Consider the following 11,966-nt stretch of genomic DNA (forward strand, 5'->3'; position numbering starts at 1 on the left):
CTTTGATTTATCTGTTTTAAAAGAGAATACTCCGTTCTGTGTTAGAGGGTGACAACAGACATATTATGCGGGAATGGAAGAGAGCACAAATCTTCCCATCTGTCATTACTTTTGAGAAAGCATTAAAGGAGATTTGGGCAGAGACATCCCTTGGCAGAGATACCAGCCTTAGTGGAATTTGACATTTTAATGAGTATTTGAAAGATAGGTCTTTCCCAGTTTCATGGAGAACTGAATGTGGTCACTGAGGCAGCAATAGCTACAGATGGTAGTCATTGCCAGGTTAGGTCAGTAGTTGGAGCTGACAAAAGCTGTTCCGCTGTTCTGTACTATTCTACTTATGATTATTTGGATCCTGTTATATTTTGTAAAGAGGTAAAGTTTGCAGCATAGCTGGGGAGAAATGAATTCCATGATTACTGAGTGGGTCCTGTTCTTTCTTTTCCCCAGTATTGATGGAGAAATTGAGCATTATTTGGCCTGAAATCCATCACCCTAGTTCTCCTCCATTATATTTTGTATGTGGAAATACTGTGGTACGATAGCTAAAAAGACAAGATCCTAAAGTCAAGAACGAGACAAATCCTTTTTGACTTCATTCATGATGTAGTTCTGAAGTGGTTGGGAGAACTGAAGCTAAACATGGTTTCAATTTGTACGTGCCATATGTTTATAATGTTGATTGAAGTTACTAAATTCAAATATATTAGTATTACTTGATCAGAACCAGTTATCTCCTGTCCCTGGAGGGCCAGATTAAATTAGAAGTGAGTTTAAATGATTGCCTTCTCTGGGAAGCTGTTCTGGCAGGTGTATGCGAAGCTGAGACAAGAAAAGCTCAGTGCCCTGTGGCTATTTATTTGGTAGCCATTCATCGCAAACCTCTTAATATGCATCTGGCAAATGCTTAGAATCTGGCATTCCTCATGCTTGCTGAGGTGGCAAAGGCTCTCGTCAGCTCTCAGCTGGCCCATCATGGAGTCCACACTTGGTTGGAGCTCTGAAATCCTGCTTTTCACTCCCAGGAAGTGTGAAACTGCTCACCTTTGGCTTTGGAGATGTTCATAAATGCTCCAGCATTCACTCTGCTACAGCTTTATGGTCGGGACTGTGTTGTAAATCTCTGAAGTTATATGGGACAGGTGGAACAGGGGAGAGGGCTCAATGAGAAACAAAACACTGCTACTTCCTGCTGTAATTTGTGATTTCTTTTTTTATTTAAGGCATTCCCTCTTTGCATAACAAATCACAAAGTCTAGCTCTGTGTTTCACCTTTTTTTTGCTTAGCAATTTTTTTCTTCTCTGCTTTCTGGCTAATAAAAAATAGGTGATACAAAACCTTTTGCAGCCTAAGCAGCAGGGCTGGCTAAGAAATTTATTGTAACATTTTTCACTGATTTTTCTTTCACATCTGATGAATGTTTTTATTTGATTTGCAAGCATTTATATCAAGATTGGGAATTTGTCCAGTTTTGATGCCTGTGAGAAATGTGGTATGTCCTTGTTGGAAGCCAAAGGAGCTGCTCTGGCCTGGAAGCACTTGAACATCACAACTCTATTGAAAACAGTTCTTTCCTGGTATCAGTTTCTCAAACATATTTGTTCCTGGAATGGGAATAATTTTTAGTGGCATGATGGACATGCGTTGGTTTTCTGAGTTGTTTTGGGGACTGTCGGTTGTTTTCTGAGGTTTCTTGAGTCAAGGACTGGGGGATGCCTGAACACAAATAAATCACAGAACTGGGGAAATTGGCCAACAAAGCCAGTTCCTTTTGCCAGGGGATTATCTGTTCCCCCAAGTCTCCACAAAGTAGCAATGCCTTCCAATTCCAGAGGCAGCTCTCAGCACGTCTTCAGAAGGAAAAACAAGCTTGACTGAGGCTGGTAAAATCTATCACATAGAAAATCTTTTTAAACAAACTTGAGGAGACTGAAAAAAAGAAGAGTTTGTCTTCTTGTCTAGACTCTGCATACAAGCTGCTTTATTGCAAAAATAACGTTTCTCTATTATGTTTTGGGATGCATTCTTGGCAATAGGAAATGTGTGTTTTCCCTCATGGATAAGTTTGGGACCGCTTGAAAAGGCTTTATTAAAATAAAGGGGTTTTTTTTAATGAGACGATGGAGAGAGTCTGGTTGCTTCTGAGTTCTTGAAAATGTTATATATTTTGAGTGACAGAGAATATCGTCAATATCAAAGATAATGGAAGACAGAAAACTCCCAGGACTGCATAAAAGAGGACATTTCTAGTAAACATTACACATTTATGCCTTGGGTTTGTGGAGGGGAGAAGTCCATCATTTCAGTTTGATTCCCACTGAAGACAGTAAAGTTGTTTTTGATTCCCAGTTCATGTCTAGTTTCTGTTTAAATAACCTTTAAAATATACAAGCAGTAGGAGTATATTTCTCTTAAATATTGTTATTTTTTGTGATTCTAACTCAGTGTACATGTAAGACCTACAGTGTTGATACCTTAATAATCAAAAAGTAGGTTTATGTAGCCTTTCACTACTAATAAAATTTGAAGATGTAAGATTTTTGACCAAGATTTTTATATTAGGGAGTCACTTCTTGTGGGGATAGAGTGACATAAATTGGAAAATGTTTTTTATCAGGAGGCTTGTTTACATTTTAATATCCCACTCATCATGATAAAGTGCTCCAAATAGGTCAGGGTTGGACATTATTCTGGCTACAGTACAGATATTTTTTAATAAACGGGGGCAGATTTAAATTATATTGTTCTGCATAATCTAATTATGCAGTGAGCCCAAGTGGGCTGAACTCATACAAACTTTACTGACAAGAATTAGTTTTGCAACTGTTTTTTGCTCATTTAGACGGAAAGTATAAGGATCGTCTGTTGTTTTGTTGTTTTTTCTAATCACGATGTTTGTTGAAAAAAATGTGAAACAAAATGGTGGGTATTAAGCACTGAAAATAGTGCATTAGTTTTAAGTATATAAAAGTCTAGTTGATATGACTCAGGAAATCTTGTTATTTCTGTGGTGCCCCACTTGCAAGCATGGGACAGCTCTGTCTTGAAATAGCTTCCAAATACTTTAGGTAAGTATGTTAGCATTGAAAATACATACTTTTGAAATACTTTCCTTGAGCATTAGTACTAGAAGGCTCTGCCAGCCCATAGCTGGCAGCAGAGCTGAATACTTGGGCCTTTCCTGAGAGATGAGATGTAACCTGTGACCTACCAAACGCACACCTAAAAATTCTAAAATGTTCTAAATGCCCTAAAAATGTTCTTTTATGCCCTCCTGCCAAGCCTTCAAGTAGGAGATAGTGGTGGGGTTTTTCTAGCTTTTTAACAAAAATGAACTGATGAATATGTTCTTCCCTCAGTGGGCATGGAGAACAAGATCTTTTCCTTTAATATTAAACTTAACATTATTCTGAACTAGGAATAATTGCAAGGACATCTGCCAGTAAACAAAGACTTTAAATTACTGTCTGACAAGTTAGCCAACAGCATTGTTTCTGTCTTGAAAGATGTTTTTCTACCTTCTCTTTTAATACGGAGAGATTTTGTAATTTTTTTTTTCCAGATACAAGGAGAAATCCATCCCCTTGATCCTAATCCGGTAAACTGCCCTGATTTCCAGCAGCAACACTGTGGCTAAAAGTCCCTAGCAACTCTGCCTGGCTGGAATATTAGCCAGGGCCTTTTCTGAGTGCCTGGATGCTTTTCTGCAGTGTTTTTCTTTCTGTTCAGTCTCCAGCACAGTGGCTAGAAAACAGCTCTGTAGTGCTTTTAAGAGTGTTATGACATTTAGGAAGATTCTGTCTGAGCATAGACTCCTCGGGTCTGCAGGGAGAGGGGCAGTGCCTTCATGGAAGGAAGGTGAAAGGGAAGGAAAGCACAGAATGTTGTATTTTCTAAATGTGTGTTTTGAGTGTACCAGGTTAAAAGAGTGTGTACACAAAATGGGCTGGGAGCGGGGAGCCACATTTACTGCTTTCGCAGAAATGGTCCTAAGCACGGGGAGAAGCAGCTGCCAGGAGATATCCCAGTAAGAGGCTTATCCTAGTCCACAAAATCACCTGTCACTGCTCACTCTGTTCTAGATCATTTGTTACAAGAAAGTAATTTATGATTAACAACTACTGCTGTGTATTCTTGTAAATCAAAGTCTTTCTCCTTTTCCTCCCCATCTTTTCCTTCTCTTTGCTTAAACCTAACCATTAACAGATTTGAGACACTTAATTCTACTTTGGACAGCCAAGAAAGTAAGAAACAAAATGAGTAGTTGAGTGCACCAGGGCGGTAGAAGAGCAGTGTTCATTGTCGGATAATAAAAGATAATGGCCAACTTTGTCAAGTGTTGTCAAGAAAGATAACTTGGAAGAAATTAACTGTCTGACATGCTGGAAGTGATGTGTCTGCCAATGGCTCTCAAAATCATCAGGGCATGAAACGTGACAGCCATTTATCGCTTTTATGAGGCTGCTGCCAAGCTTTCCCTTTGGGAAGCTAGCTGGAGTTAGTGAAATCTTTGACTATCTTGTTAAAAAAATGGCATGGGTCTGTTTCAAGTGCTTCCCATTGTTGGGTGCCAGTCATCTTGAACTGTGATTATGGTGTATTTTTAGTCTGGCTAAATCTGATTTTAGCTCAACCAATCTTAAAGTCGTATTTCCAAGAGTATTTTACTTGATCTTCACAGGTATCCAGAGTATGTCTAGGAGCTTGATTCTTTACTTGTCAGGAAAGGAGGCTTCCAGAGACAGAAGAAACGTAGCATTCATTTGAAAAATTTCCCTTTTATTGTCTGTATATTACTCCTTTTAATAATTCAGATTTGCTTGTCTCTTACTGACCCCCTGCTCTCTTATAAGGGGGAAATCATGTAGCCATTCTGATGATGGCAGGCAAGAAAGAGCATTTCTGAGAGCTGCCTGTGTGTATAGTCCTATTCAAAGACTCTTTGCAGAAAGAAAGTCTCTTTGCATTGCTCTCTGTTGCCATGTTTTGTTTTGTTAATTACGCTGTTTCCATTCCAAACATTAACTAATGTTAATATTGGGCTATAGGATGTGTTGTTGGTGCTCAGGTGTTGTGATGTTGCCTTGAACATTTTGCACTTCTGGTTCTCCAGTGTCAAGAACCAGAGGCTGTTCATAAACGAGCTTTATAAAACACCAGAAGCTTAATAAAAAGTTAATTTCCTCATTAAATTGGGGTTTAGGAGAAGTGCTGCTCACTGAGTACCCCGTTTCTGATAGAAAGATAAGAAAACCAATGTGAAATAGAAATTATTTATTTAAGGGAATAGCTGTACATCATGAACTAGAGAATCAGGTTCAAGAGTAGCCTGTTTGCTTGTGCTTCATAAAATTCAACTGGCCTTGCAAAGCAAGTGCCTCCCTGGTACAGACTGAGGATTGGTTGTGATGGCACCAGTTTCTGGCATGTTCTTGAAAACCAGCAAAAGAAAAGCACCAATGCTGGTTACTACCAATGCAGAGGCTTTGTATTAAATGTGAAACTGAAATTAGGATTGCACACTTTTTATGTAATTTCCTGGTGATAATTGTCAACTGTTTTAATGATACAGACTGTTTCCTGCATCATTAAAATCTCTACTCTGATTTTTAAAGGAGATGGTGATCTGTTTAAGAGAAAGGGAAGGAAAAAAGTTAGTACTGTAAAGCTCTTAAGTGCAGCTGTTTGAAAAATCATGCCTTTAAAATTATTGGCAACAATTCTTCTCACTATGCAGGCTGTTACTTAGAATTGATAATCATATACCATCTCTGTTTTGTGTAACAGATTATGTGCAGAGAACATGTGCACCTGTTGTTTTGAAAATATAGTCTTTCTGTGCCTTATGTAGTTTAATTGTTCATGTGGAAGTCTTAAACAAAAAGGAGAGTGTTCCATTGGTACTTCTAAATGATAGAGCTTGGTATTATCAAGTAGAAGTTTCTACCAACCCCTAATATGCCAACTGTGTTAAATCATATTTCTTTTCCTGCCTTTCCAGCATAAACAATAAACTCCAACAGCCAGAAGCAGCTGCTGGGGTGCTAGAATATGCCATGAAGCACTTTGGGGAGCTGGTGAGTCCTGCTGGATAATTTGCTTCTTCATGTCTTATGTTTTTATGGTTTCTGTAGTTAGTTTTTTGGTGGGTGGTGGTGTGTTTTCTCAATCAATCACATGGAGGTTCTATCCCTGCTTATAATATTTCATTGTTCATAGTGAAGGGCATTGCTGCCTACAGGGATGTTCAGTGGGTGCTTTGCAGCAAATGCTGGGTACAGGGAGAGCTGCAAGAACCTGACTTGGAGGAGAATTTTGCAGCTGCTGTTGATACTAAATGCAGCTGTGAGCAACTGGCAACCTGACACCGTAAGTCCTTTTATTTAGGATAAGCTGGGAAGGGAGGGAGTAAGTTCCTGTTCTAAGCTTGAAAGATTTGAGAAACTGCATCAACACCTTCCAGGTAAGGATTTTAATAGAAGTCATGCCTCTAGTCTCTCTCAAAAGTGTTCACAGGTAATATTTAGAACAGCAAGTTAACCAGTCCCTTACAATTTAGACTGCTCACTGAAATCAAATAACCCCATTATGTATTTGTTCTGTGTCTTTCTCAGAATAATGTACCTTTTTTTTCTTTCTTCTCATTTTATAAGTCATTTAATTTGTGTTCAAGGACCAAACCACCTGTGCTCTCCTGACAGTTCTACTGGTAAAAAGATGATTTTGCAGTGGTAATTGTTGTAGCATTTTAGGATGATTAGGAAAAGGAAGGCAGCCCTGGAAGCACAGTAGACCAGCTTCTTTAAGTAGTAGCCACTAGAAAGGGGGGACTAGGTATAAGCACAAAATGGTGGAAGTCCTCTGGTGTAGTATTATGTGTGGTTTTAACCTAGACTGGAATATAAGTCCTTTCTGGGAGAAGTACGGACTTCAGAACATATTTGCAGCTTCTTATAATTCCTTGGGTGGATTGAGCAAAGTTCTGCATTACCTAATTCTGACTTCACTCTTTAGCAGCAATATAGTTCTAGCAGTAAATGTAGTTCAAAGCACAGAGTTTGCCAGAATATGCAATAAAAAGACAACTAAGAGGAGCTGTGAGCTCTACTTTCAGGGACTTAATTGAAATATGACTTAGCTGAGAAGTTAAAGGGCTAAGTGGAAGACCTGGCAACCATGCAAAGCATGGTTTATAGTGACCCTGCCCACAGATCTGGGAAAAGAATCTGCTCTGCAGTCTATGTCAAGACATGAGCTTCCACGGACTGAGCAGAAAAACACTGGCAGAGAAAAGTGTGGAAATATATTAAGGCATTTTATTGCTTGAAAATGAGAAACAAAATCTATAAAGACTGAAGAAAAGTGTTTAGCTGATAAGGATCACTGCTTTGCTAACTTTTAGTGGCTTTGTTACAAACCATAGCCTTCCCTTGTGAAGGGTGTGACCCCAACTTCATACTACCTGCTGTATTAAGTAATTGCCTAGCAGTAGCCAGATGGGAAGTTTGGGCTTTTTTTTACAGTTAGTTTAAAGGCATGATTTTTCAAACAGCTGCACTTAAGAGCTTTACAAAACAGGGCTGTTTTTCATGTTTGAATGCAGGCATGTGCAACAATGGGGAGTGGAATATGTTATTGATTTACCCTTTTTCCTATTCCACTCACCCCACCTCTCCAAAAAGAAAAGCACCAGCTGCTGAGCTGGCATTTCAGTGGCACTGAGTAAGGGGGTGATGTTGGATTAATCCCTCTGGTAAACCTGAGTTCATTTCTGGGCAGGTGGAGCAATGCCAGGATTCCAGTTTTCACACTAGCTCAAGGCTCTTCTCTGTATCACAGAAGTCCATGATGATATTTAGAATGAAAGAAGGATGAAGTGACCAGCACAGACACAGAATTTTTTAGGAAAAGCTGTGGTAATTAATACAGAATGATCAGTGTTAATCCTGCTGTTTATTTTTACTTTTTTTTCCCTTCCCTTAGGAAATTCAAGCTACCTGGTATGAAAAGCTTCATGAATGGGAAGATGCTCTGGTGGCCTATGACAAGAAGATGGACACAAACAAAGATGATCCTGAGCTGATGCTGGGACGGATGCGTTGCTTGGAAGCACTTGGTGAATGGTAAGCAGGGAATGCCTGAAGACTGAGGGAGATGGTGTTTATCTGTTCTCTGGATGTTACCATTCAGGTGCAATTTTTTTGCCTGAATTCCTATTTACTCCCGTGTACTTAATAGTTTGAGTATTTGTGCAGCATCTCACTTTGTTCATTGAAGTCAGAATTGGTAATAACATCTCTAAGCCTTTTGGGACTGGCCATCTTGTGAATTAAGGTCTCTCTGGAAGAGAATCTGCAATCTTGTAATCAAGTCAACTCCATTTATAACAGAGAAAGACACTGTAAATAGAGAAAACATTAATTGAGCAGAAATTGTCAGAAACAGTCATAAAAGGAGTTCATTGTGACCCTCCTTTTTAAACTCTGATTAAAACAGGAGAGATTTCTGTGTTTATTCAGTGTCAGACCTATGCCTTGTAGAAGGATGAGGCTTTCCTTATTAGTCTTTTTCAGCATTTCTTAAGCCTCGTCTTTGTGGACATTTAGTATTTCAAGCTTTGTGTCAAATGTCTGTTGTCAACACATAACTGATTCAAGTCAGTGTTTGTGAGAGGGTGAGCTGCTGGTGACTTACAGCTTGCTACTTAACGGGGGGCTTCTGTTTTTCCTCGCTATTCAATTCCAAGAAGGTAATTGGAGAAGGCACCCTGTTCACTGTGGCATGCAGTTCTACCCAGGGGCAGGTGTGGGTTCGTCCAGATTCCACCTTTCTACTGAGCTTTGTATGTCACAAGCTCTCTCCTGATGGGTCCTGACATGAACCCACAGGATGGCACCACAGTAAGGAGATTCCTCTTCACTAAAGTCATTTTACTGCTAGAAACAGGACTGTTTGAGAAACCGAATTCTGGCAGCATTTTTTTGCCCTTTTTGTTTCTGAACGAGGGCGAGACATACAGGGTGTAGCTTTTCCAGTACAGAAAATAGATCTCTTACTGAGCATTCCTCAATCAGCATTTCTACGAGTAGGCAGTTCTCATCAGGGATTTGAAGAATTTTTCCCTCCTGGAGGATGTGTATTTGTGTAAAGTGTCCTTTCTGAACCTCCTACTTATTCATGTATCAGCAACAAATCTATGGAACAACAGAAGGACAATTTTGTTCTGTTGGACTGAGATATCAGGGATCTATTGATAGTCTGTAGTAATGACAGCAATCAGAGTCTCCAAGTTCTCTTGTGGAACTGGACTACAACTCTGTGCAGATGTTTTTACAATTCAGAAGTGCTTTTGCAAAGTGCTGTCTGCTGCCTTGCAGCTGATTCTAGAGAGGCCGTCCTGAGGCTGAGGATTCCCTAGTTTAGCTGCTGATACTCTTCAGTAGCATTCAACTTGACTGGTTGTGCTGCTGGAATCTGCTTGACAGGATAAGGCAGATAATCTAGAATTATATTATGCAGCATCATTGTTTCAGTACTCTGCTGTGATATTTTGAGAGTACAGCCAAAACATTCTTAGCTATTTGTCTCCTCATGTAGTTATTCCTGTAGGACCCATAGTGTTTTATCAGCATCTCTGAGGTCCTGATTTACTGTTGTTGCTAGGTTTGGCTTTGTTTTTCATTGGCCTTGGGTTTTTTTTCCTCCTGGGCCATTAAGCTGTCAGAATTACTGTCTTGCCTGTGGCAGCCCATTGGTTCTGTTTGACTAACTCATCTTCCTTTTTGGGAGGGGGGAGGGTGACAGTAGGGAAGGCAAGTTGTTCTCCCTCACAGTTGGCAGCTGTTTCACTGCTACAGAGTATCCAGCCTGAGAAATTCTGGAACTGCAACACCGAGGGTAATTGGTTTGATTAGTGGAGCATTCACAGTTGATTTGAAAGAAATAATATAAAAAATCCTGATGCTTCCTCTCTGCTGGAGATGAAAGATTCAGATGCCCTCTGAGATCTTGCCATGACAAGTCCTCATATGAGGTTACAGCAACATTCATTCTGCAGTCTTTCTCTTCAGACTTGATGAGTTAGTTCAAAATTTTTGCCAGTAGGAGCCATGCCCAAGCGTTTTAGATCATACGTTTCTTCTAATGACACTTGCAAAAATTTTAAGCATCCTTTTTTTGGTGGTGGTTTGTTTGTTTTCTTGAGAATTAGGTGTTTTTTCTCCTGTATTTATAGACTGGCAATATCAGTCCAATTTGTAAAAGTAGGCATTAAGAGCTGCTGAGGAACAAATGCAAGCTTCTCTTTGGATGTGTATTTTCAAAACATAGTGTGCCTTAAAATTATTTTCTGATGATAGGATATTTATCATCAGACTAGCATGAGTTGGCCAGAGGAGTCAAATCCTATTCTCCACTCAGTATAAAAAGAACAATGGGGCTAGTTGTTGTCTTATCAGTGGGAAGTGGTTGTTTAATGAGGCAGAATTATTGGAAGAGGCTTTTTGCTGATCAGAAATTGTGGATTCTTCTTAGGGGGCAGCTCCACCAGCAATGCTGTGAAAAGTGGACCCAGGTGAATGATGAAACTCAAGCTAAGATGGCCAGGATGGCTGCTGCTGCTGCTTGGGGTCTAGGTAAAGTATCCTCCTGTGCTGGGGTGTGACAGCCTATGAAGTGCAAGTACAGATAGTTTTAACTTACTTCAGAACTACAGAATACAGGAAACAGCAACATCAAGGAACCGCATTATTTACATTGGGAAATGAAGTAAGTGTCGTTCCATATTGAAGTCCTTTGGAAAATCTGCATTTACATCAAGTCTCCCCGTGTGGTCTCTAGTAACAGAGTGATCTGAGCAGGTGATCAGTTGCTTAAATGCTCCCTTTTGCTTGGCTTTACACTGAACAGAGCTCAGGTTGGAAATGAGATAAAAAGACTTTCTCAGATTCGTGGCAGACTCTTATTTACAAGAAGAACAGTATCTGTTGAGCATTTTAGAGGTTGTGTCTGCTGAGTAGACAATCTTAAGTGGAATAAATCTGTAGTGGTCCAAATGTCCATTTATGTTGATAGTGAGATATTTATTAGAGAAGCTTATGAATCACTTGCTCTCTGCCAGCCTTTGCTGAGAAAAATTCATCTTTTCTTTGTATGGTACTAATTAATTCAAATGTTCTGGAAGTGTCAGAATTTTAATTTTTTCATCACAAAGAATGAAAGAACCTTTTCCACAAGGATAACAATTTGTCTAGAAGAAAAATGCATATGTTTTTCTTGTCTGTAGCTATGTGTATGTTTATATATGTAACAGTGTCCCTGACAAAGATAAGCTGTCGGAGAGCTGACTTAAATGCAGAAGTACCAGACAGCACTCAGGCCTAGGCACTGATGTCTAAGCACGACATCATAGTTCTGTTCTGTTCTCACATTGCAGAGAAGGCCGTTGCATTACTGAAGATATCTGTGTCTCTGCAGGTCAGTGGGACAGCATGGAAGAATATACCTGCATGATCCCCAGGGATACCCATGATGGTGCTTTCTACAGGGCTGTACTGGCACTACATCAGGACCTTTTCTCACTGGCTCAGCAAGTAATTATCTTCCTTGTTGGTATCCCAAAACCTGGTTAAAGATGTTCTAGACTACAGAGTTTAATAGAAAAACAGTCTGTTTTAAAGAGGTTGGCTATAACCTATGAATTGCCCAATAATGTTTTTTCCATGGATATATTAGACCTGGGTGATAGATCTTACCTTGTATTTCCAGAAACATAGCAGTGAATGTATGTACAGATGGTAGTGGTCCAGTGCTGTAGAACATAAGAATGCCTTAGTCTTTTTTGGTTTTTTTTTACTTCTGTGCCTCTTTTCTAGACAGGCAGGGCACAAGGATTATGTCAGCAGAGGTTCCATTCTACAAGGCACTGATTGTGAATTGCCAGGAAAGCCTGAGACCACTGTTAGGA

At 39.7% G+C, this 11,966-nt stretch overlaps 1 protein-coding gene across 2 annotated transcripts in view; it reads left to right on the top strand.

Moving 5' to 3' along the window:
• The window catches only part of MTOR (mechanistic target of rapamycin), a 64,604-nt gene that overhangs the window by 29,091 nt on the left and 23,547 nt on the right, over nucleotides 1-11,966 (top strand). For both annotated transcript variants that reach the window (XM_017741168.1, XM_008639003.2), the window contains 4 exons: nucleotides 6,003-6,078; nucleotides 7,985-8,124; nucleotides 10,535-10,635; nucleotides 11,477-11,592. In XM_017741168.1, the coding sequence (XP_017596657.1) occupies nucleotides 6,003-6,078; nucleotides 7,985-8,124; nucleotides 10,535-10,635; nucleotides 11,477-11,592 (433 nt within the window). The remainder of the gene's footprint in view (nucleotides 1-6,002; nucleotides 6,079-7,984; nucleotides 8,125-10,534; nucleotides 10,636-11,476; nucleotides 11,593-11,966) is intronic.

The sequence above is a fragment of the Corvus brachyrhynchos genome, unplaced genomic scaffold (genome assembly GCF_000691975.1).
Source record: "Corvus brachyrhynchos isolate BGI_N302 unplaced genomic scaffold, ASM69197v1 scaffold738, whole genome shotgun sequence".
Taxonomy (NCBI): domain Eukaryota; kingdom Metazoa; phylum Chordata; class Aves; order Passeriformes; family Corvidae; genus Corvus; species Corvus brachyrhynchos.